This window comes from Ascochyta rabiei, chromosome 18 (genome assembly GCF_004011695.2).
Source record: "Ascochyta rabiei chromosome 18, complete sequence".
Taxonomy (NCBI): Eukaryota; Fungi; Ascomycota; class Dothideomycetes; order Pleosporales; family Didymellaceae; genus Ascochyta; species Ascochyta rabiei.
In genome coordinates this window covers 970,728-993,792 of record NC_082422.1, presented here as the reverse complement: position 1 = coordinate 993,792, position 23,065 = coordinate 970,728, and the positions used below count along the sequence as shown (strand labels likewise).

The following is a 23,065-nucleotide window of genomic DNA, read 5'->3' as shown; positions in this document are numbered from 1 at the left end:
TTACGCACCACCAGTCTCCGTTCAACTGCTTCAAGGCTCACGCTGGTGGGGATAGTCGGCATCGCGACGGCAGCAGTAAAACACGGTGAAAGGAGTTGTGATGAGCACGGACGTATAGTGTTCACACTTTGTTATTCATGCTCGTTCTATCATCTGTCTACGCTTCTACGCGCAGTGCACAGCCTCTACCAGCCGCGGCGTTCAAATCGCTCGGGGCGGCCGTACTGGTTGGGGTCGTACTGATCTGCGCCCTGTCCATCTACGTAATGCTCGTCATACATTTGTTCAGCTTGCTGCTTCGCATGACGCTTCGCCTTTTCTCGGTCAAAGAAGTCCTCGCCCTTTGTCTCCGCAAGGCGATCGATCTCCGCTCCTGCGAAGCCTGCAACGAGCTCCTTGGCGAAGGCGTGGGAGACGGGCTTGCCTGTGCTTGATGTCAGTGGTGTGGTTCAAGACTGGAAAGCGGGGTGGCGGACCCTCCTTGCGCTGGTGATCCTCGAAAGCCTTGAAGCCGGCAAACGCAGCACCTCCGGCAATCACCTCATGGCCAAGGCTGGCCTTGTTCTCCTCGAAGTTGTCGTTGTTGTAGACCTGCTCGTAGCTGTCCTCGTTCTTGTCTGCGGGACATGTTAGAAACAGCTCAATGGGGAAACAGGAGGGAGAAGCATACCCCAGAAACCCATTGTGGTTGTGTTGTTGTCGGTGGCTGTTGGTTGTTTGGTGAAGAAGGTGGTGGTGGTGTAGGAGAGATGTTGAGAGCTTGAAAGTAGAAGGAATGAGGTCAGTGACGGGCAGGACGACGGCCTTAAGTAGCTGCAGCCCCTCGTACTCCGCCCTTCTCAAACCGAGTCTCCGCTGCCGTCTTTCGTCATCTAGGGCAACACGACGACCGGATCCAAACGTGTCCCTCTCTTCTCGACCTGCGTCAGCCATCCAGGGTCCATGGGTGGCTCAACTGCGGCCCTCCCGACAACCCTATGAAGCAGCACGGAGAGAGTAGGAGGTCGCCATTGGACCGTTGCTCGGACATATAGACGCATGCGGCTGGACTGTTCCCCAGCATCTGCGCGCTAAGCCAGCCAAGCTTCCTTGGTAAAGCTTCGCCATCGGCGCCATCAGCCCATCAGCCCATCAGCCGCAGGGATCGGTTGCAAAGGAGCAATGCAGCTGAATGCAGTGGCTGTGCATCTGCACGCGGCAGGTTTGTAGTGCCGTCTTTATCGGCGCAGTCTCGATTGTTCTTGGTCTTCCAAAGGCTGTCGAACGTGTGTGCGTGCCTGGTTCCAAGCTTTGCTCGAAGCTTAGTGGAGCCATCTCCCGCATTTGCGTCAGATTGATCCCCACCCCAAGGCCTACCGACATGCTTGCAGCACCGCACAAGCCGCCGTATCAGCCATGCCAGGGCGACTGCCCACCCACGCCGACTTTCCCTCGTCGGTGAAGCTGACCGTTACGCCCGGTACGTCACAGTCCGCATTTCAGGGGCAGCGCAAAACCTGCAACGCCAGCAGCACACCGTGTCCGTGAAGGTTGCTGACCGGTGCAGCTCCCTCTGCGCAGCAACCGACCAACGTCCTCGTCCTACTTCACGGCCTCGGCGATACGAATGTCTCCTTCACGCGCCTAGGACAGCAGCTCCACCTCCCCGAGACAGCATGCGTCGCTGTTCAAGCACCGGCTCCGCTGCCCTTCGACCTCGGCGGCTTCCACTGGGGCGACGACATGGTCTTTGACCCGAACACGGGTGAGATGGACATGGACACCGGTTTCAAGGCATCGACGCGGGTAGTACTCGACAAGGTGATTCGTGAAGGCCTGGTGGGCAAGTGCGGCTACCAGCCCCGCGAGATCATGCTCTTTGGCTTTGGGCAGGGAGGCATGGTCGGCCTGCAGTCTGCTGCGGAGCTGGAGGGCGAGGAGCTCGGCGGTGTGGTCAGCGTTGGCGGGAGACTGCCTGCTTCGCTGTCGCTGAAGGGCCAAAAGAGCAGGACGCCAGTCTTGATCTGCCGGGCGTCGAGGGCGTCGGCGGTCACGGACGGCGCCGTGTCGAAGCTGAAAGACGCCTTCGAGTTTGTCGAGATCAAGGACTGGAAGAAGAACGGCGACAGTATGCCAAGCAGTCGCGACGAGATGATGCCAATCATGCAGTTCTTCGCCCGCAGATTGAGAAGCACAAAGGGCGTACCGGCTGGGAGTGTTGCACTCAACTGAGCAAATCGCCTGCAGCTACGTATGCCTGTAGAAGTGCGAGAGCAGTCGTGGTAGCCTCATCGGTCACTGTGCATTGAATACTTGACTTGTCTGGACGAGATGCCGTGCTCACGATGGTGAAAACATGACATGACACGAATTGAGTTTTGCCGTCCAACTAAAACGACCCAAAGTCTGCCGAGTCTGCTGTTTGACCTCCTGTTTTCTTCCTGTACACATGCACGTGCCGGACGATCAGAGCTTACGTCATCTCGAGGCCGCATCCTCACATTTCAGCAACACCAAGCCAGCGTCCTGAACACACCACATGAAAATGGCCACACCCAGAAACTCATTGCGTGGCTTCCTCACGCACGCCAAGAATGATCTGCGCTCCGCCATCAGCTCGAACCAAAAGGTGACGCTGGTGATTGGCAACGAGTCGGCTGGTCCGCGCGATACATGCATTTCTTTGGCATCTGCAGCTGACAGGTGGTAGATCTCGACTCGATGACTTGTCAGATTCTGTATGCGTATGTCCGCTCCATGGCACCGCCCAAGAACGCGTTCACGCCACTGTATATTCCCGTGACCAACATGCCGGCTGCTGGCATTTCTATGCGGCCAGAGTTTCTGGCCGTGTTCAAGTATGCGAATATAGAGCCGACGCATCTCATCACGCTCGATGACCTCCCGGCGCTGTCGGAGATTCAAGGCAAGCTGAAGCCTGAGAATACCAAATGGATTCTCGTGGACCACAACGCGCTGCAGGGCCAGCTCGGTACCATCTACGCCAGTCGTGTGCAGGGAGTCATCGACCATCACGACGACGAAGGGCGGGTACCTAAAGAGACTGGTGACGAGCCCCGCATTGTTGAAAAGAGCGGGAGTTGCACAAGTCTGGTCACGAACTACGTCGGACCCACATGGGACATGTTGTCGGGCTCGGCGCTGTCTTCGGGCGCTGCCCACGCCCAAGGCGACAGCTTGTCCGACGACGATGCTGCTGTCAAACGATGGGATGCAAGCGTGGCCCAGTTGGGACTGGCGAGCATCCTCATCGACACGTCGAAGCTCGAAGACCCCAACAAAACCACAGATGGCGATCGCAGGGCTGCCGAGTATCTGGAATCTAAGGTGATGCTCTGTCCGCAGCTTGCGGTGAGCTATGACCGCGCGGCGTTGTACGAATCCATCGACGCTGCGAAGAAGGACATTGGGCCGTTGAAGCTGCAAGACATACTGCAGAAGGATTACAAGGTGTGGGAGCAGGACGACGGGCAGAAGCTCGGCATCAGCTCCGTGGTGAAGAAGATTGAGTTCCTGCAGAAAAAGGCAGGCGACGAAGCAGGCGAGCCGTCTGAGCAGGCGTTTCTCGACTCTCTGAAGTCGTTTGCCGAGGAGCGCAAACTCGATTTATACAGCATCATGACGACAAGCACGTCGTCGAGTGGAGAGTTCCAGCGCGAGCTCCTCCTCTGGGCCTTTACGGACAAAGCAGTGTCATGGGCAAAGTCGTTTGCAGAGAGCTCGCGCGACGAGCTGGGCCTGGCCGACTGGGATGGGTCGGAGAGAGTGGGGCGCGGCGAGGACAGCGGACAGTGGAGGAGGGTGTGGTGGCAGCGACAGGTGCAGCACAGTCGGAAGCGTGTCGCGCCGTTGCTCAGACAGGCCCAAGGTTGACGCTGCACTGCCGCAGCCAGCACAAGCAAGCTGTAGAAGGCGTTGGGCGTGGACATGTCTGGTGAAGTCGCGGTCAGCCATGGATTCAGTCTCGTGACAGCGTGTGTTGTGCGACAGCCTGGATCCTGGCAGAAGGGGTGTCCGGAGTGCTGGCAGAAGAGGTGTCCGTAATGCTGGCAGAAGGCGTGCTCCTAATCCTGGCAGGTGTGTTCCAGAATCCTGGCAGAAGGTGTGCTCTAGAATCCTGGCAGAAGGTGTGCTCTAGAATCCTGGCAGAAGGCGTGCTCTATAATCCTGGCTTGGTTGGGCGGTGTCGTTGCAGTCGGGCGACGGCAGCGGTAGGAAAGGCAAGGCACCGCAGTGTTGTATTGTCTGGGAGCAGCAGACGTGGTAGCGTGTACTGTGTATACAACGCATGACCATCCTCACCCCTTGACTATTGAGAATGCTGTTCCACCCACCTCCAATCAAACGAACCCATTTCAGCAAGCACTGCAAGTACTGCAAGCACTGCAAGTACTGCAAGCACTGCACTGCAAGCAGCAAGCCAGATCACGATACCCGGTTACCACCATCACCACACGCATCAAGCCGACGGAGCCATGCCGGAGGTGGCTAGCCGTGGACCTGGCCCAAGCGCGCCAGTGCCAGCAAAGGAGTGCATATGCAGCGCGCCAGCCAGCCAGCCAGCCAGCCAGCGAGCCTAGCTAGTTGGGTGGCCTGGTTCGGGGACTGCCAACACATCAAGCGCTCGGCGAGGTGGGTCGGGGGTGCAGTGATGGGTGATGGGTTGGGTGCTGGGTGCTGGGTGCTGGGTGATGGGTGCTGGGTGTTCAGCGGTGCTGCGATGCGGGTAGGTCACGAGGTGAGGTGAGGCGAGGTGGGGTGGTTTGTACTACTATTACTACTATTACTACTATTACTACTATTACTACTATTACTACTATTACTACTATTACTACTATTACTACTATTACTACTATTACTACTATTACTACTGTTACTATTACTACTACTGTTACTACTGTTACTATTACTACTACTGTTACTACTAGTACTGTCACTACTACTGTCACTACTACTGTCACTACTAGTACTGTCACTAGTATTACTATTGCTATGTGTGTGCATGGTTGTATGTTGGAATGATGGAATGATGAACCAAAGTGTGAAAATAAACGAAAGCATGATCAGTGAATGTGCGCGCACGGATAGGGTGGTGGGGCGGTCGCAGAAGCGGCCAGCGGGAGCGAAGACGGGACGGCGGCCACCCAGCAGCACCAGGCGAAACACCCAAGGACGGGCGATCAGACGGGCGACTCGTGGTGTTTTGGATATTCGCACTTGCGGCGAGCATGTGACGAGGGGGTGCGTGGCTGCTGTGGCCTGGGGGTTGGGGCAGCTGATTGGTGGCGACGTGAGCTGTGGTCCTGCATGTCATGGTGGCTGCTGTTGTGTATTGCTGCTGTTGTGTATTGCTGCTGTTGTGTATTGATGCTGTTGTGTATTGCTGCTGCTGTGTATTGCTGCTGCTGTGTATTGCTGCTGCTGCTGCTGCTGCTGCTGCTGCTGCCCCCAGACTGCGCGAACGGGAAGCTCGAGACTCGTCGACAGCACCACCACCACCACCACCACCACCCTGCCGACTCGTCCGCTCCGTCTCGCTTCCCACGCTCTGGCAGCGCGCCCGTTGGCTGGCGTGGTTGCGCACACTCGCTGACTCGAGCCCCGCCGCGGCTCGCGTGCGGCACTCTGCTGGGCCAACGACGGCTGCCGCGTGTGCTCCAAGCTCCAACTCCAAGCAGACCGGACTGACAACGCATCCTCGACAGCCGCCTCGCGCTGCAGTGGAGGCGCGCCCAAAGTAGCCCCGAGTCTCCCAGCCCGGCCCTAGCGTGGCAGAGCATCGCAGACGGTGTTCTTGTTTGGTTCTGGTTCTGGTTCTGGTTCTGGTTCTTGTTCTTGTTGCTGCTGTTGCTGTTCCTGTTGTCGTTCTTGTTCTTGCTCTTGTTCTTGCTCTTGTCGCAGGCTCATGCTGCCCCATGGCGACGACAGCATGCTCCCGCACACCCCTCCCCGTACGTGCAACCGTCTCCTTTCTCGTTGTTGTCGCTCTGCCCAGTCCCAAACAACCCGGCGCGCATCAGTGCGCTCTGTACGATGAGCTGGCAGCGCTGGAACCACCGCCGGACGCTGCCCTACCTGCCCCGTTCCTGTTCCTGTCTGCCGTGCTTGCCTGCCCTCCCGCAACTGACGCCGTCTTAGCCAGGTCGCCCGCCGTGCCCCATGTGTCGAGTGCCTCGAATCTCTCCCACCCGTCCACGGTCTCGTCCCGCGCCCACACGCCCCAACACCTGCCCGTGACCGTCACTCCTTCTGCTGCCCTCGGCCCGCCTGTAGACGCTCTGCCCGCCTCGTTGCCACCCACCGCCTCGTCGCCCACCGCCTCGCCTGCCCCCAGGTCGCCGCCGCCGTCCCTGCGCTCCCGCAAGCACGACCACCCCGCTGCGACCATGAGCACGGCAACACGGCCGGGCGCGCACGACCACGGCGGCATTCACCAGCACAGTGGCATTCACCAGCACAGTGGCAATCACCAGCACAGTGGCATTCACCAGCAAAGTGGCATTCACCAGCAAAGTGACACTCGCCACCACAATGGAAATCACCAGCAAAGTGACACTCGCCACCACAATGGAAATCACCAGCAAAGTGACACTCGCCACCACAATGGAAATCACCAGCAAAGTGACACTCGCCACCACAATGGAAATCACCAGCAAAGTGACACTCGCCACCACAATGGAAATCACCAGCAAAGTGACACTCGCCACCACAATGGAAATCACCAGCAAAGTGACACTCGCCACCACAATGGAAATCACCAGCAAAGTGACACTCGCCACCACAATGGAAATCACCACCACAACGACACCCACCACCACAATGATACCCACCACAACGACACCCACCACCACAATGATACCCACCACAATGACATCCACCACCACATCCCCCCGCAGCGCCCACACGTCTCCTCGTCCCTATCTGCCCCCGCCGGCCGCCTGCCGCGCCTGCTCCCCGCCGACCTCTCCTCCTACAGCGACCCCCTCGTCCCCACCGCCGCCATTCCCACCTCGGCCACCTCGCTCGCCGAGCTCGCCCATCTGATCCGCCTCCAGGGCTACCAGGAGCAGCGCAAGGCCCACTCGCGTATCCGCCTGCACCGCTGGCTGGTCTCGAGCGCCCTCTCCGCCCGCCTGGTCCACTGCGGCGAGCTGGCCTACCGCACCCTCGTCGACAACTTCCGCTCCGACGACAAGAAGAGCTTTGCCTCGCTGTACAACGCCCTCAACGACGTGCGCAACTCGTGCGACGCCACCCGCCAGTACGCCCTCTTGGAGCCCGACCTGGAGTTGGCAAAGGCCAAGAGCACCCCCAAGTCCGACACCCCCGCCCTCTCCTTTTCTACCTTCCTCCATCATGTCCCCTCCAAGATCTTGGACCATCTCCTCGATTTCATCTCCGAAGTCCGCACCAATCCAGACTTCCTCGCCGCCAGGATCGCGAGCCTGTCCCAGCAAGAACTGGCTTCTCTTTCGTCTTTTCGTCAAGCCCTGGATCCGGTGGAGTCGGTCATTGCCATCACCGGCGCGCGTGCGAAGAACCCTGCTGCCGGCAAGCCTGCCATGACTGGTCCCAGCCCTGTGGAGCGCCTCTTCTCCTTCCAGCGACACGACCCCTTGGCCGCACTCGTCTACACCATCTTCGCCAACTCGTCCGGTCCAGACTCCGCCGAGGACCTGCGCCGGACCGATGTCTGGGCCACTACGTGCGCCAAGATGATCAAGGAGAACAAGGCCGGAACCGACAGGTTCGTCAAGACCGTCCTCGACGTTTGGGCCGGTATGCGCGAGTGGCCCGGGAAAACCAACCTGGAGCTCTACCTGATGCACGTCCTGCAGGACGGCCAGTTTCTGCTGGAAAAGGCAGAGGACCAGCCCACACGACAAGGCCAGCCGGCACCGCGGAGCACAAAGGACACCATCGCCGCGGACGAATTCTTTGACAGAGCCGTCAAGCGCCTGTTCGAGGTCGTGGACGACGAGCCGAGCGCCGGAGGCATCCCAGAAGGTATCTTGGAAATAGGAAATGCCATCCTCCGCAAGCTAGACGACGAGCGCGGAATCCGCAGGAAGGCCCAGAGCTTCTTCGTGTCCCGCTGGCTGTTCACCACCTACCTGATGAACGCCATCATCCATCCCGAGGCACGTCCACCCAACACCCACTCACTGCCCCAGTCCTAGGCTAACCAACACAGACCCACGGGATCATGATCCAGCACCACATCAGCGAACACGCACGCCAGAAAATCCTCAAGGAGATCGCAGTCCGCGCACAGAAGCACGTCCTGGACCTGACCTACAATTGGTACGAGCTTTCCTTTGGTTTCCACCTGTTCCGCCACGCTAACGTTGGTGATAGGAAGCAACAAGTGCCTGTTCTTCCCGAGATCCGCGCTCACATTGAGAGCATAATAGCCAGGTTCAAGCACACCAAGACCTACGCCAAGCCGATCCTGCTCCCGGCCAAGGCCATCACCTCGCCACGCGAGACGGTCGAAGTACAGCCTTTCATCGTGCTCTGCCCGTCAGACATCATCACCCTCGTCAACACGCTCTTCCCCGAGCGACGCCCCTCGTCCAGCCACCTGAACAAGGACGCCGAACGCCGAGGCGGGATCGCATCGTCTGCCTCGTCCATGTCTGGCGTATCCATGCCGTTTCGCAGCGCCTCCGCAACCGCAACGGATGCAAGCTCGGTCCTGAGTGCGAGTGCCTCCTCCATGACCAGCGACACTACGTCTAGGGAGCCTCTGCTGGACACGGGTAACATGGACCCCAACGTGCCGCTCGGCGAAGCCTACGCCGAGTCTACCATCACCTCCAGCGAGAGCTACGGCCGACACCTGAGGATGGCGTGCTCTGAGATGTCGCGAATCCTGGGCGTCGACGCCACCTCTGGCTCCTGCCATCCCTGCAAGGAGCGGTGGGCGGTGCTGTACATTTCTGCCGACGGCAAGCAACTGAAGCACCGCATGCGAAAAGACTCGGACGATGAGGATGAGCACGACGAGGACTCGCACGATACGGACAGCAGCGACGATGAGGGCTCAGGCGCGATCGATCTTGAAAACGACTACCACCAGCTGAAGGAGGCCATTGCTAAGCTAGTCGAAGAGTACGAGATACCAAAAGAGCTGGCTCCCGACAGTGAGTCCAAGAGCTTCAGCAACCGCATGACAACGCGGAAAGGAGGAAGGGGCCGAGGTCTGGGTCGAGTCGCGAGCGAGACGTTTGCATCGCGCAACCCTTACCACCAGCCTCAACCGCAGACGCAGAGCCAGCTCACCAACCTCATCGCAAGCCAACGCAATGTGCCCGCACGCCACCGTTCGCCACAGCATCCGAGGAGCAACAGCAACCCACAGAACCCGTCTGAAAGACAAGGGAACCACTCGGTTCTGGTCACCATGCTCGAGTCGGCTATGCTCCAGTGTCAGGCCCGCTCCGACTTTGTCAACGCGCTCATGTACCACAAGACCCTGGCAAGCCTCCGAAGGCTCAGCTCTCCCACGCTCGTAAAGAACGGATATGCTGCGCTTCTCAACTACTTCTCGCGTGGTCCACGCGATTCTCTGAGCAAAGCCGCAAACGCAATCGAAGAGTTCGAAGCCTGGTTCGTCTGGCTGAAGCAATCTCAAGAAAGGTCGGACGGTATGATCGAGGAGATGATGGCCGGCTTCAAGAACCTCCGAGACAAGATGTGGTACATCAGCGACGTCCGGGGCTCGAAGGAATACGACGACGCCAAGAACGTCGCCCTGGCGCTCAAGATCATGGGCCAGCCTACCAAGTCGCTCGACGGCAAGCCTCTGCAGACCCCGCGGTCCCGCAACTATTCCAAGTCGTCCTCGAACAACTTCGCGCTGCGGAACGAAGCTCAGCTCGTTGACGTCATGGCTGCTTCGCAGGACTTTGGTGGTCCCAATAAGCTGTCTGACGAACAGTCCGACATCACGCTGAAGTGGATCAATCAGTACGGGATCGAGAACTTCTGCAAGGGCGAAGAGCGCATTCACCGCTTCTGTCTGGAGATTGACAAGTGCGTCAACAAGATCGTTGCTGATAACCTGATGGAAGGCCCTACTCTCTGGGCGAGCGATCTGTACAAGCGCGACCAGCAGATCCTCGATAGCGGGCGGCAGAAGGGCGATCTCTTCCTCACCGGCGTCGGCACTCTGTCTGTCGCTGGCGATGAGGAGTACGAAACACACGGCCGACCCGGCTCGAGGAACCTCGACTTCGCGCAGCGCCCCAGCCACAGCAGCCTGCGCTCGGTGGCCAATCGCAACGTTTCGGGTCACAGCTTCGATCAGAGCCCTTGGGGCACCAGTCCCATCGAGTCCCAAGACTACTTCGGCGCTTCCTCTCCCGTGCTGGCCATCGACTCTGCTGCGACGTTCTGGTCGCCGTTCCAGACACAAGCTCAGTCACCGACCAGCGCCGCCAGCATTCGCCCCCGAACAGCCTCTTCGTCCAAGGGCACCGTCATGCTGAAGCAGTCGGCAAGCGTGAACGAGGAGAAGCGCCGCTTCTTGCTTGAACTGAAGCAGACGCTGACCGGCTTGCTTCTGAGCGACCTCGGGACCATGGTCTTTGCCAACGGTAGCGAAACGGATTCTTGGTTCAGCGGCGATATTCTGGAAGACTGCATCCAGCGCAGAGACGAAGAGGAACGCAAGCGAAAGAAGCAGCTTGCGAAGAAGAAGAGCATGAAGGGTCTGCGAAAGCACGCCCACGTCGATCAGCGGAACGTGCCACTCGACACCCTCGGACGGACTGAGAGAGGCCAAGCTGCGCCGCCTGTCGCGACTTTCCAACATGCCGCCGGCTCCGACGCCCATCACTCCGCAGGCGAGCACTCTTCGACATCGAGCGATGCCACTTCACGCTCAGCTGGCATCACGGCCGCGAAGAAGGCCGGTCTGCTCGAGTTCCCCTACAATGTGGCGTTCCGGCGCCTGCTCAGCAAATTCGCAACGCACCCAAACCCCTACTCCAAGCTACATGCCCTCTACGAGCTGGAGCTTCTCATTGTCGCTTCGCTGTCCTCTCGCTCTGGCCGCTCGTACAACAACCGCCGCGATACCCTCCCCACGGTCCCACAGTCGCCCACCCTTGGCGCCGTTGCTGACTTCAGCTCGCGCGAGCCCGCGACCCAGCACTCCCGCGCTCAGAATCTTGAAGAGGCCATTGCGAACTGCGAAGAGCGCCGCTCCCACACCATGACGGCCGATCGCGGGCCTAACGCTTCACCGCTTCCTCACCGCAGCGGCGCTCGCTCTCCCGTTGGCCCGCCTAGCACCGACATGATTGTCGAAGTCATCCAAGGCCTGCTCCGCGACGCAGACATACGCCCAAAGTCTCTGTTCCGCGACCTGCAGTACATTGCCTCGTTTGTGCCCGCGCAGATGCTCGACAAGACGGAGCGCGGCAAGGCGTTTTGGGACGTTGGGCTCGCAGCGCTGGGGCTGAAGCAGGACGTCTGTCGGATCATGGTGGAGCTCGTGGACGAGGTCATCAACGCGAGCAACTCGAACCGCTCCGCCGCCGTGTCGCAGAACACGACCTCGTCGGAAAAGAACAGCGCCGGCGTCCCAACCACCCACACGCCCGTTCCCGAGCCCGTCAGCCGCTACAACATGGAAGATGCAGCGCGCATGCTGCTCATCACCGCCAAAGAAGGCGACGCCGTGGCCGAGCGCGAACTCGCCATCTTCTACCTCACGTCCCCCGAGCTCCTGCACCGCACCGTCCTACCCCTCACCAAGCCCAGCGACGTGTTCAAGACGGAGCTGCTCAACCGCGAGCGCAAAGCCAGCCAGGACCCAGCCCGCAGCGATCCCATGACCATGTGTGTCGCCCAGCACTGGATGGAGCAGAGCATGAAGGGCGGCGACGGCCTGGCTGCAAAGTACCTTCGCCAGCGCTCCGAGCTGGAGAGTATCCCCGGCCGCGCGTAGTGGTTGTTTTCATTTCCTCCCTTTCTTCTATACCCTTGTTTCTGCCTTGGTGTTTTTGTTATGCGTGCGTTGAGATGTGTTTGTTCGTGGACTGCATGCATGCATGGCGCGGAGTCCCCCCGCCCTCTTCCTCTTCTCCCTTTGACCCTTCTTCCTCTTCTACGCTTTTCTTCCCTCCAAGGTTCTTTGGGTTTCCGGCGTTCAGATCGCATGAGCATGAGCATGATTCCCCCGTTCCCTTCTTTGGGCTATGTTTGTGTTTTGGGCGCGTAATGGTTGTGGTGTGTGGGTGGGTGCGGTAGGGTTGGGTATACGGTGCATTGATGAATTGGCTTCGGCATCGGTACACACTAGATGGACAGGACAGGCTTGGTACCCGGTGGATGACTACGTTTCGCTACACTTCCCTCCCACCCTAATGATCGCGGGTACATCTACAATCGATGTGACATGACAGGATACGCTAAGATACAATACAAACCGCCACTGCTCTGTGGTATCGGCTGGCTGTCCAATGGGTTGTGCGTGACTTTCAGGTTGGAGACACTGGTACGGTGCTCGAAGATGCTAGTGGTGAGGATGAGAGGTAGTCGATGAAATTCCACTGCTCAACGACAGCAATAACACCAGTCTAATCGGTTAGGTTGTCGGAGTATAGTGGGCAAAGTTGCGTTGCATATGGTGATGCAGCGCGCTGATGTGTCTTCCGTTCTTTCACAAAGCTATTGTAATTGGACTCCCGATATCTTCGCTTCAGTCCTGTGTCTGGGTTCGATGGGTTCGAACTGTTCTTGGATGTTTACCTTCCCTGCAGGTCCTGTGTTCGTCCTGCGGTCCAAAGAGCCTGTCTATGATTGACAAGCAACAGGCGACTGTAGGTGCGGCAAATGCGGTGCGGACTCTCTTTTGCCATACTATTTCATGCTCCTATTGTTGCGAGCTACAGCACTCGTCGCTCTGACGGTGACGTTGTCACCAAGCAATCCGAATCTAGTTCAGCGATCTTCGACTCGATGATGGAGACGGTATCAGGCCACTATTCCGAATACAAATCGATCAATTGTATGTCGACCATCTGCCGAGGCGAGCAAGCTCAGGAACACACAATGGCACCATGCCTATCATACAGGTCCGAGCGCCATTACCGCTTCAGTTCTAGGAGGCTCCGTCGCGCATCCGCTGCGCCACTTCGCACCGTTGCACGTTGTGCCGCCTCCCCTAGATGTCATGGGTCGGAACGAGGGCCCTGAGCGTGCAAAATGAAGACGATGGCCTAGGTGGACTAACATTGCAAGAACTCCGAGTCACCAGTCTCGATGAGGAAGACATTCCCTCTAGCCTCCTGTAACCCGCGGGGACGGATCGAAATTAGGGAACGGCCGTTCTGCGCATGGCGAGCGTGCGCCAACCTGGCGAACCATGTGCGACAGGTAATTTAACCTCGAGCGTCACCAGCGTACGTTTCCTACACTTTGAGGCCCGTGCTGGTCCTTCATCGACAGGCCTACTAGATCTTGTGCCAATAGGGATGCGAACGCCTTGTTCTGCCGTAGAGCGTTTAACTGCGAACGTCGTGCTAGATGTTCGACCTCGGATATTGCTCTTCAAAGAGACCCCTGGATAGCGGAGTATATCCACAGGATGCCGTGTCGATCACGGGCACGGGCAATGGTTGTTCGCTTCGGCCATGCGACACGAAACAGGAACCACTACCGCACGCTTTGTAGACTGAGTGACTAGACGAACTTAGCGACTATTGACTGAGCAGGGTAAATCTGAGCAGGGTATTGTTCTAGAGCACTGCGAGATACATACCAGGGGCAGTGACATGCCATGGAGGGGTAGTATAAAGATGAGGGGAACCGCCAGTTCTTCGATGAGCAGGTGTTCACTCGTTTGTAGGTTTCCATACATCTCCTCCGTCGAGACGCTCGCTGACGATCAATAGGCCCTCTATACCCCCATTCTCGTTATCATAATCAACATGCTGTTCTGCCAGTTCGTCAAGTTGGCGGCTTTCGCCTCGCTCGCAAAGGCTGTCGAGCTTACCGGGTACGAATACGTTGTAGTCGGAAGTGGTGCTGGTAAGTTGTAGTCGCTAGCGGTAGTTGTGTGGTCTAACAGTCGATGCAGGTGGCGGCCCCCTTGCGGCTCGTCTTGCCCTTGCTGGTCACAAGACCCTTCTGATCGAAGCTGGTGATGACCAGGGCGCCAACCAGAACTACACTGTCCCTTCGTTCAATGCCAAGGTCTCTGAGGACCCCAACCTGGCCTGGAACTTCTTCGTCAAGCACTACGCTGATGAAGAGAGGCAAGCTCGCGATTTCAAGACTTCATACACAACACCCGACGGTGGCGAATACACTGGACTCTCGCCTCCCTCTGGCTCTGTCCAGAAGGGTACGCTCTACCCCAGGACTGGTACTCTCGGAGGATGTACAGCTCACAACGCCCTCATCGCTGTCTACCCCCACCAGTCTGATTTTGAGAACATTGCGAGCATCACTGGCGACTCGTCATGGTCGCCGGATGCTATGCGCAAGTACTTCGTCAAGCTTGAGAAAAACGCCTACCTGACCTCCGGCAATGGACACGGCTACAAGGGATGGCTGGGAACACAGTACGCTCCTATTGACATTGTCACTAGCGACCCTCAGCTTCTTAGCTTGGTTGGTGGTGCCGCCTTCGCCCTTGGAAACGCAACAGACGTCATTGTAAACCTGGCAACTCTTCTCGCAGGCGATGCCAACGCCAACACCGACGCGCGCGACTCTGAGCCTGGTCTGTTCCAGATCCCCTTGTCGACCGCCGATGGTAAGCGCACTGGATCGCGTGAGTTCGTCGTTGCTGTCCGCGATGCCAAGCACGCCAACGGCACCAAGATGTACCCTCTTGATGTCAGACTGCACAGTCACGTTACAAAGGTCACCTTCGACGAGACTGTCACTCCTCCCCGTGCCACCGGTGTCGAGTTCCTCGATGGCCAGTACCTCTACAAGGCTAGCCCCAAGAACACTGGCGCCAAGGGCACTGCTGGTTCCGCCACGGCCTCGCGTGAGGTTATTGTTGCTGGAGGAACCTACAACTCTCCCCAGCTCCTTAAGCTTTCTGGTGTTGGTCCCGCCGACGAGCTGAAGAAGCACTCTATTCCTGTTGTCGTCGACCTCCCCGGTGTCGGTACTAACCTCCAGGACCACTACGAGATCAGCGTCCAGGGTGAGGTCAAGAACGACTTCGCCGCCCTTGACGGCTGCACTTTTAAGGGCGACTCTGCAGATGCCTGCATCGACCGCTACAACACTCCTGTTCTTGGCAACCGTGGCATCTACGCCTCCCCCGGTCTCGGCGCCAACATGTTCTACAAGTCCAGCGTGGCAGAGAACAACAACTGGGACATCTTTGCATTCGGTGGCCCCGTCAACTTCCGTGGTTACTTCCCCAACTACAGCATCAACGCCACTGCCGTACACAATCTCTTCTCATGGGCCATTCTCAAGGCTCACCCTCGTAACAACGCCGGCACTGTGACCCTGCAGTCCGCCGACCCGCTCGACGTCCCCGCCATCACATACAACTACTTCGACACAGGCGTCGGCGAGTTCGAGAAGGACGTGACCGCCATGACCGAAGCCATCGCGCTCACCCGCGACGCATTCAAGCGCCAGCTCGTCCCCATCACCGAGGTCCTCCCTGGCAAGGACGTTGACACGGCCGAGGAGATTGCCGACTACATCAAGGACAGCGCATGGGGCCACCACGCCTCGTCCACATGCCCCATCGGCGCCGACGACGACAAGATGGCCGTCCTCGACAGCAGCTTCAAGGTCCGCGGCACGACGGGTCTGCGTGTCGTTGACGCCTCGGTGTTCCCGCGTATCCCCGGTACTTTCACCGCCGTCTCGACATACATGGTTGCCGAGAAGGCTGCGGACGTTATCCTGGCTGCTGCTGCGGCGTAGCCAGCCTAACCATCCCATCTTGATGACGATGACGTTTAATTTAGTCTTTCACGTATATATATTGTTCCACTGCATTACCACCCATACACATCCATCCTTGGCTATGCGAAACACCCTACACCCCACACCCCAACTCAACCCCATTCCTGGCTTCAACAATACCCCCCAGACCTCCTCCTCCTCCTCCTCCTCCTCCTCCTCCTCTCCCCCACCACTACCGTCGTCGCCGTAACCACCGTTGTCCCCGTCACCGCTCAGCCTCCCCACCTCCATGTCCGATGCAGCCGCGCAATCGCTTTCGTACCCGGCGACTCTGTCGTCCGACGTATACGTGAGCAGTTTCTGCGTGGGTGCGCGCTTCTTTGATCGAAGGGCACGGGACATGATAGAGAAGGAGCTGCGTGTGGATTTGCATTTGCCTTTGCCTTTGCTTTTGTTTTTGTTTTTGCTCTTGCTTGGGATTTACACTCTTGCTCTCGCCCCTAGTCTTCTCCTGGCTCCTTATCTTTGCTCGTAGCTTTGCTCGTAGCTTTGCTCGAGCACTCGCTGTCTTCTGACGAAGAATCCTCGGACGAAGGTGCTGGTTTGCGGCTCTTACCTTTTTTCGTGGTTCGTCGTCGCTGGAGCGGGAGTCGTGGTCTTGTTCTGATCCCGAGTCTGATTCTGATTCTGATACGTGTCGTCGACTGGATCTCTACTTTGACCCCCTTTTCTTCTTTTTCTCCCTCTTATCTTTCTTCTCTCTTCCAACCTCCAATCAGCTTAGGTGCAGGCGCAGCTGCAATGGCTGGATGCGCAGATCGAGCTCGGTTCTGCTCGTGGGTTTGCGTCTGGCTCGGCTGCTGGAGAACACGGCGTTCCCCGCTGGCGAGGCTGTGGGTGTGGAGATCCGGCTCCAAGTACACTCCGGGTGCATCGACGAGCAGCACCGACCCGTCGCGAAGGACACGTGCTATCCAGCCCTGTCGCGACATTTCGTAGCGGACGCAATTTACATTCTGAGTTAAGACGTAGGGGGCGGAATAGTTGTCTGCCGCATGTAAAAGTTCAATGTAGACCTTGTGCAGCACACTGATATGATGCCCAATCACGTCGGATCGTGTCCAGCGCGAGGTTGGGGGTGGGAATTGTAAAAAGTATGGTAGCTCTCTGCCGAAGAGAATATCTTCGAAGGTTGTACCTAACATTGAAAATGGACCGCGCATATCGCTTTGATGTGTCTTTGATTCTTATGTGGGACTAGATGTTGAATGGACTAGATGTCAGATTGGCTGGATATAGGATAGACTGATGGACAGGCAAGGGTGGTACTGGCGATACTTATGCGTTGTAATCGTGTCAATTCACATTGTAATCCCTGGAATCCGACATGACATTGCCAGGCGTGAAGATCGGTGTGACGGTGTTGACCGCCTTCACAAGTCGTACCGATGATTCAAGGAATCGACGTCGAACGCCTACTATCTCACAAGTTGTCGAAACTCTCCCTGAATCCAAAGTCAGACCGAGTCACAGTGAAAGTTGGGTATCTTAATCTCTACGCCGCTAAATGCTGTACCAGTCATGATCACTCGGTCTAATTCGCCTCTTGTCTCGCCCGTACATCCCTGATCAGAGCCTTCGCATCCTCGACTTCGAAGTTGTCCTGACAGAGCTCATTCGCAAGCTCTGAAGCACGCTGATACATGCCGCGTTGGTACTCGTACCTCGCCAGCCACAGGCGCGCTTTGCTCGTTGTCGGTGTCACGCCGACGCCGCCTCCGCCATCTGAGCCCACCTCATCCACATCAGGGCCTTCTTCCTGAGCAAGCACGAGCTCCATGTAGGCTGAGCACTCGGCCATGTTACGAATGCGCTCGTAGAGAAGGGCAATCTGGTAGAGCACTTCTGGGTCCAGGATGCCGCCTCCAAGTGCAGCTTCGCCACTCCCAAAGGATGATGCGGCGCCGGCATCGTAGTAAGAGCCTGCGACCAGCGCACGCTTGTAGGCGCGGATACCGTTCATGACCTTTCCTACTTTGCCGAAACACTGACCAACTGCCATCCATAGCTTGGGATCGTAGGGACGCAGCGCCGCAGCCCTCTGGTGGTAGAAGAGGGCGTACGAATGCATTTCGAGGACTTCGTAGGTTTGGCCTAGACCGTACCATGCGCGGTAGTCCTTTCTGTTGACATCAACGGCGCGGCGGTAGGATTCAATAGCGGCGTGGGTATTCTTCATTTCGACAAATTCATGACCCATGAGTGTCCAGGCGGAGAGGAAGGCGCGGTCTAGTGTGAGTGCGCGGCGGAAGTACATTACAGCTTTTTCGTGTTCAGATTTGACAGAGTAGTAGTTGCCGACCACGCAACATGTCTCTGGCCGGAACTTGTCTGTCGCTGTGGCTAGTTGTGCTAAGAAGGCAAGTTTCGGTCTCATCTCCATCACGTAGAGTATGTTTGAGTAGTTGTCGAGATAGTCGAGGCGGTATGGGTCGGTGATGAGTAGGTCTGAGAAGATGTGCTCGGCTTCGTCAAAGTCTTTGCTGTGGTAGTGTAGTAAGGCGCGCTGGGTTTTGAGGAAGGCGGAAGTTGGGAAGATGGACATGATTTGTGTGAGAGAGTTGTGCACTGTCTCGCTGACCTGGTATAGCTCCTGCGAGGTGGTGATGTGGAAGATCAGCGTCATCAAGTTGGGCGGCAGTTGGTGGGCGAGGTCTTGCAGCTGGTCGAGGGTTAGCCAACGCACATTGCAAGACTGTATCAGCCACACTCACCTCCTCGTTGGTTCCCAGCAGGGAGGTAAGCTCCTGCCACGCGCCCCAGTTGTAGGGGTACTGCTGCACACTCTGCAGGAGATAGTCGATGGCGAGCTTCTCGTTCTTGCCCTTGGCGAGCACGATGCCGTAGAGGTACTCTAGCCATCCCTGGGGCTGTCGTGCACTATTGGGAAGCTGGGAGAACCATTGCTCCAGGACGGTGGAAATGCCAGGCAGCTCCTTGTTCAGCATGACGCCGCCATCTTGCGGGCCCAGAATCATCTCACTGTCCTCGTTCATGCGCCTCTCACCCACAATGTACTTTGCGTAGAGGGCAAGAAACAGCGACTTTTGGCTGAGTCCTGCAACCAGGTCGGCGGTCGAGGTGGACGTCGAGGCGGCCGATGTGCTCGCCCGTGCCTTGCCCTTGTGCGCACTCTTCGCGTTCTTCGCGCTCGCAGTCGGCGAGTAGCTGGCATGGACAGCGCCCCGGGGCAGAGGCCCTGGGAGGAAGACGGCGGCGCAGCGGTCGTACTCGCGGCAGTCAAAGTACGTCTTGGCGAGGAGGAATCTGTGTGCCTCTCGCGCCTCTAGGCGTTGCTCGGTGGCATCTCTGGTGGGTGGACTTGGTGTCTGTGGTGGCGCGGCGTCCGACATGGGCGAGTCGACGTCCGTGTCAGAGCCGTCGTCGTCTGAGGCAGGCAGCGAGTTGAGCAGTTCTGCAGCCCTTGGTCAACATCAGTACAGACAGGACAATGCGCACAAGCCGGCGGTAGAAGCATACCATTTCGCAGAATGGTAGAGGCAGCGCTCTGTGCAAGACACGACGGCGTCCTGCAGCAGCGTCTTCAGCTGCGCCTCTTCGGCCTGCGTGAGCGCGCTCATGGTTGGCGACTGTAGACGGTTGTGGTCTGGAAGTCGGCTATGACCGCATCGAGAGACGTCGGTGATGGTGCCGGTAGCACCTGCCCTTGCAACTGCACGCGCCGACGCGCCTGCCTGCCGCGGGCTGAAATGTGGGGCACCAACAAACAAAGTCGGAAAATGTCGTGCCGCTCCCCGCGGATATTTGGCCTTCATCGCCCTGTCCCGCAACTGCCCCTCCACCCCTGAGCTGAGCTGCTGTCTGAGACTTGACTTGGACAATTGCAAACACTCCAAAACCAACATGCCTACCACGCTGAAGGAGTTCGAGAGCGTCTGGCCGCGTATTGTGGCCGACCTCCAGGACCACTGCAAAGCATACAAGCTCCCCCAGCAGTCCCTTGATTGGTTCACAAAGGTACCGCCCTGAACCATACGAACCCAAAGTCACATGCTCACCACTACTCCAGTCCCTCGACTACAACACCGTCGGTGGAAAATGCAACCGAGGAATGTCCGTCATCGACACCGTCTCCATCCTCCGCAATGAGACGCTGGACCCCAAGTCTGAGGAGTACTTTCGCCCTGCCCTGCTCGGCTGGATGATCGAGCTCCTGCAGGCCTTCTTCCTCGTCTCGGACGACATCATGGACTCCTCCAAGACCCGCCGTGGCAACCCCTGCTGGTACCTTGCCCCCAAGGTGGGCATGATCGCCATCAACGATGCCTTCATGCTCGAGGCCTCCATCTACCTGCTGCTGAAGAAGCACTTCCGCCAGGAGAAGAGCTACATCGACATGGTCGAGCTGTTCCACGAGGTCACGTTCCAGACCGAGTGTGGCCAGCTGTGTGATCTGCTCACTGCCCCCGAGGACGATGTCAACCTGGACAACTTCAGCCTGGAGAAGTTCACCTTCATCGTCATCTATAAGACTGCGTACTACTCCTTCTACCTCTCCGTCGCGTTGGCCCTCCACTACAACGGCACCGCAACGCCAAAGAACCTGCAGACCGCTCACGACATCCTCATCCCCATGGGCGAGTACTTCCAGGCCCAGGACGACTACCTTGACGCTTTTGCCGACCCCGAGACCCTGGGTAAGATCGGCACCGACATCCAGGACAACAAGTGCTCTTGGCTTGTCAACCAGGCCCTGAAGAAGGTCACACCCGAACAGCGTAAGGTTCTTGAAGAGAATTACGGTCAAAAGGACGCCGAGAAGGAGGCCACGGTCAAGGCACTGTATCACGAGCTCGAGCTGCAAAAGTTCTACGAGCAGTGGGAGGAGGAGCGTGTTGCCGAGATCAGGTCGAGGATCGAGAAGGTGGACGAAAGCGAGGGCCTCAAGAAGGAGGTCTTCGAAGCTTTCCTCAAGAAGATCTACAAGCGCAGCAAATAAGCATTGCAAGCCTTCAGTCGAAACACTACACGCAAAATACCCAGATAATCTCAAGCCACATTCGAACAATTTGTACAACGCTTCCTGGTGGCATTCACCCACGGCTGACGATGCGGTGATGGCCGGTTACATGACCCCAGTGACGCGCGGATGGTGCATTGAAGGTATCACTTTGATGGTTCATATTACACACCGTCAACCGTTTTCATGTCACGTCATGTGAACGAACAGGTCGTCCGCTGTACGAGCATCAACGACTGGAACGTGACTCGGACTCAGTGTCAAAACTGCTAACACATCCAGTAGGTAAGCTAACTCTCCGCTTACACCATCAAACTTAACCCAGCACTATAGTCGTTTTCTGGTTTTGCTGATACTTTGGCGAGCAAGTGACTGAGACCAAAGGCTAAACAAACAGCAATACGAGATACAACAACCCACTTTCCTTCTTTTAATCGAGTTGGGTGAGTATCGTTAACCAGAAATCTGAAAGACTCTGCCCTCATGAAAGCAATAGCGATAGATCCCTACGCTTACCCCACCTCAGCTGGTCAGAAAAAGGCGAATCATTGCACATCTCAGCTTAATACCAACAAGAAAAAATGTTATCGCATAAAGGGGTATCGCAACGCAACGCAACGCAACACAACAACTAAATACAATCCCTTCCCTCCCTCCTCTCCGCATCCACAAATCCAAAATCCGACGCACTGGGCGACTCGACGACATTCACCTCGGTTTCGACTTTAATTCCGCTAAACCCGCTTGGCGCCGGCATTCGCGTCAGGCCCTCTTGGCTGCTCTTCCGCGTGCTTTCCCCCGCGTCAGCGCCAGCGCCCATACTCGCTCTTGTTGGGTTGAGGTCGCGGTCGCGGTCGCGATCGCGGTCTGCGTTGATGGTCGTGAGGAGGTAGCTCCCCTTTGTGGAGTAGGAGCGCGGGAACTCGGTGTCACGATCGACATCACGATCGACATCACATTCGTTATCACGACCGCGCCCCACGGTTCTGGTGCTCGCCAGCGCAGACCAGCCTTTGGCGTTGACACTCTGCTGTCCCGTGCTGGACTCGTACGGTCGCGATGCGTGGCTGTATGTCGGCGGCACGGTGGTTTTGTGGGAGCCTCGGCCGTACGTGCTGCCTAGGACCGCGCGGAATAGGGGCTTCAGACATGGTAGGTTGCCGGCGATGATCCCTATGTTTGACTCAACCACAGCCCAGATGGTTAGGTTGCTTGAGTCCCAGAGCCAGTCGGCGGTTTTGCCGTACGAGGTCAGGAAGGTGATTCGCGCCAGTGCTGCGGCTGTGGCGCTAGGTGGGTTAGTGGTGGCTGGTCGGTGGTGGTCGTGGTTGCGAGGGAGGGCTTACAAGATTCCGAGGCCGAAAACGCATATCAGTGATAGCCTTTGTGGCTTGTTCATCTGCAGCCCCCAGAGTAGTGGAATGGGGATTGCGAAGCTGAGTAGTATGTCTGTGAAGACGTTCAGTGTCACGTTTGTATAACTGAGCGCCTTGATGGTGTGCGGAGGCCAGCACGTTCCCGTGGCGGTAGGATCCCACTGCACCGCGAGATTCGTGCACTGCAGGACAAGCGTGAAAAAGCACCCGATGGTGTAGAAGGCCATGAAGGCCATGACGCCGATGATGATGCGTCTGTAGACACGGGTGACTGCGATGCGAAGCAAGAAGAAACCGACTGAGAGTTTGACGAGACAGATGGCGAAAAGGTAGAGAATCTGGGTGATGAAGTTGAGTTTGAAGCCGTTGGCGAAGTCGCTCGCGTCGATGTACTCTTTGTGTCGTCCAGCTCCGAGGTGGACTTCGGGAATGATGATAATTTGGCCCACGATACACTATGATCTGGTCAGACGCGTACGCCTTCAAAGTCTGATCGAGACATGAAGTGTGCGGTATGTGTGAAAGCAATGCCAGGCTGTCATACCAGTATCATGGACGAAACCATCACATAATCATCCCATCCTACGTTGCGAATCATTCGTATTCTCACAAACAGTCTCGTCACCATTGTGATCAAGGCTGCAATGGTGACTGTCAGTGTAGCCCCCAGGATGGCCGGACCCTGGTCTTCATTTGGTACTCCCTGATCAATACCCGGAGCTCCTGTGGTCATGGCTGAGATGCTGGG

General features: G+C 57.5%; 8 protein-coding genes across 8 annotated transcripts, besides 19 other annotated features; 5 read left to right on the top strand and 3 right to left on the bottom strand.

Annotated features, from left to right (window-relative positions):
* Nucleotides 1–185: 185 nt before the first annotated feature.
* On the bottom strand, nucleotides 186–683 carry EKO05_0010136 (uncharacterized protein; the record flags this gene model as incomplete). The annotated part of the gene is made up of 3 exons (XM_038942865.1): nucleotides 186–424; nucleotides 477–617; nucleotides 671–683. 3 exons carry the CDS (start codon nucleotides 681–683, stop codon nucleotides 186–188), a joined length of 393 nt encoding a protein of 130 aa, XP_038794685.1.
* Nucleotide 684: 1 nt separating this feature from the next.
* Nucleotides 685–741: a tandem repeat.
* Nucleotides 742–1,395: 654 nt separating this feature from the next.
* EKO05_0010135 (uncharacterized protein) lies at nucleotides 1,396–2,211 on the top strand (the record flags this gene model as incomplete). Its single annotated transcript, XM_038942831.1, has 2 exons — nucleotides 1,396–1,459; nucleotides 1,547–2,211. The coding sequence occupies 2 exons, from the start codon at nucleotides 1,396–1,398 to the stop codon at nucleotides 2,209–2,211; spliced, it is 729 nt and encodes a 242-aa protein (XP_038794684.1).
* Nucleotides 2,212–2,518: 307 nt separating this feature from the next.
* Nucleotides 2,519–3,873, top strand: EKO05_0010134 (Exopolyphosphatase; the record flags this gene model as incomplete). Its single annotated transcript, XM_038942926.2, has 2 exons — nucleotides 2,519–2,639; nucleotides 2,690–3,873. 2 exons carry the CDS (start codon nucleotides 2,519–2,521, stop codon nucleotides 3,871–3,873), a joined length of 1,305 nt encoding a protein of 434 aa, XP_038794683.2.
* Nucleotides 3,874–4,358: 485 nt separating this feature from the next.
* Nucleotides 4,359–4,406: a tandem repeat.
* Nucleotides 4,407–4,546: 140 nt separating this feature from the next.
* Nucleotides 4,547–4,577: a tandem repeat.
* Nucleotides 4,578–4,652: 75 nt separating this feature from the next.
* Nucleotides 4,653–4,705: a tandem repeat.
* Nucleotides 4,706–4,735: 30 nt separating this feature from the next.
* Nucleotides 4,736–4,761: a tandem repeat.
* Nucleotides 4,762–4,766: 5 nt separating this feature from the next.
* Nucleotides 4,767–4,932: a tandem repeat.
* Nucleotides 4,933–4,935: 3 nt separating this feature from the next.
* Nucleotides 4,936–4,994: a tandem repeat.
* Nucleotides 4,995–5,413: 419 nt separating this feature from the next.
* Nucleotides 5,414–5,446: a tandem repeat.
* Nucleotides 5,447–5,487: 41 nt separating this feature from the next.
* Nucleotides 5,488–5,512: a tandem repeat.
* A 277-nt stretch (nucleotides 5,513–5,789) lies between these two features.
* Nucleotides 5,790–5,896: a tandem repeat.
* Nucleotides 5,897–5,905: 9 nt separating this feature from the next.
* On the top strand, nucleotides 5,906–11,959 carry EKO05_0010133 (uncharacterized protein; the record flags this gene model as incomplete). Its single annotated transcript, XM_059637697.1, has 4 exons — nucleotides 5,906–5,951; nucleotides 6,139–8,141; nucleotides 8,195–8,304; nucleotides 8,359–11,959. The coding sequence occupies 4 exons, from the start codon at nucleotides 5,906–5,908 to the stop codon at nucleotides 11,957–11,959; spliced, it is 5,760 nt and encodes a 1,919-aa protein (XP_059493680.1).
* Nucleotides 6,067–6,114: a tandem repeat.
* Nucleotides 11,960–13,943: 1,984 nt separating the features above from the next.
* On the top strand, nucleotides 13,944–15,918 carry EKO05_0010132 (Choline dehydrogenase; the record flags this gene model as incomplete). Its single annotated transcript, XM_038942816.1, has 2 exons — nucleotides 13,944–14,043; nucleotides 14,093–15,918. The coding sequence occupies 2 exons, from the start codon at nucleotides 13,944–13,946 to the stop codon at nucleotides 15,916–15,918; spliced, it is 1,926 nt and encodes a 641-aa protein (XP_038794680.1).
* Nucleotides 14,022–14,071: a tandem repeat.
* A 170-nt stretch (nucleotides 15,919–16,088) lies between the features above and the next one.
* Nucleotides 16,089–16,122: a tandem repeat.
* A 204-nt stretch (nucleotides 16,123–16,326) lies between these two features.
* Nucleotides 16,327–16,375: a tandem repeat.
* A 186-nt stretch (nucleotides 16,376–16,561) lies between these two features.
* Nucleotides 16,562–16,592: a tandem repeat.
* Nucleotides 16,593–17,494: 902 nt separating this feature from the next.
* On the bottom strand, nucleotides 17,495–19,541 carry EKO05_0010131 (Anaphase-promoting complex subunit 8; the record flags this gene model as incomplete). The annotated part of the gene is made up of 3 exons (XM_038942920.1): nucleotides 17,495–18,622; nucleotides 18,675–19,383; nucleotides 19,441–19,541. 3 exons carry the CDS (start codon nucleotides 19,539–19,541, stop codon nucleotides 17,495–17,497), a joined length of 1,938 nt encoding a protein of 645 aa, XP_038794677.1.
* A 283-nt stretch (nucleotides 19,542–19,824) lies between these two features.
* On the top strand, nucleotides 19,825–20,920 carry EKO05_0010130 (Dimethylallyltranstransferase; the record flags this gene model as incomplete). The annotated part of the gene is made up of 2 exons (XM_038942971.1): nucleotides 19,825–19,938; nucleotides 19,991–20,920. The coding sequence occupies 2 exons, from the start codon at nucleotides 19,825–19,827 to the stop codon at nucleotides 20,918–20,920; spliced, it is 1,044 nt and encodes a 347-aa protein (XP_038794676.1).
* A 624-nt stretch (nucleotides 20,921–21,544) lies between these two features.
* Nucleotides 21,545–21,570: a tandem repeat.
* A 2-nt stretch (nucleotides 21,571–21,572) lies between these two features.
* Nucleotides 21,573–23,050, bottom strand: EKO05_0010129 (uncharacterized protein; the record flags this gene model as incomplete). The annotated part of the gene is made up of 3 exons (XM_038942752.1): nucleotides 21,573–22,230; nucleotides 22,288–22,772; nucleotides 22,862–23,050. 3 exons carry the CDS (start codon nucleotides 23,048–23,050, stop codon nucleotides 21,573–21,575), a joined length of 1,332 nt encoding a protein of 443 aa, XP_038794675.1.
* Nucleotides 21,776–21,813: a tandem repeat.
* Nucleotides 21,871–21,912: a tandem repeat.
* Nucleotides 22,225–22,270: a tandem repeat.
* Nucleotides 23,051–23,065: the final 15 nt, after the last annotated feature.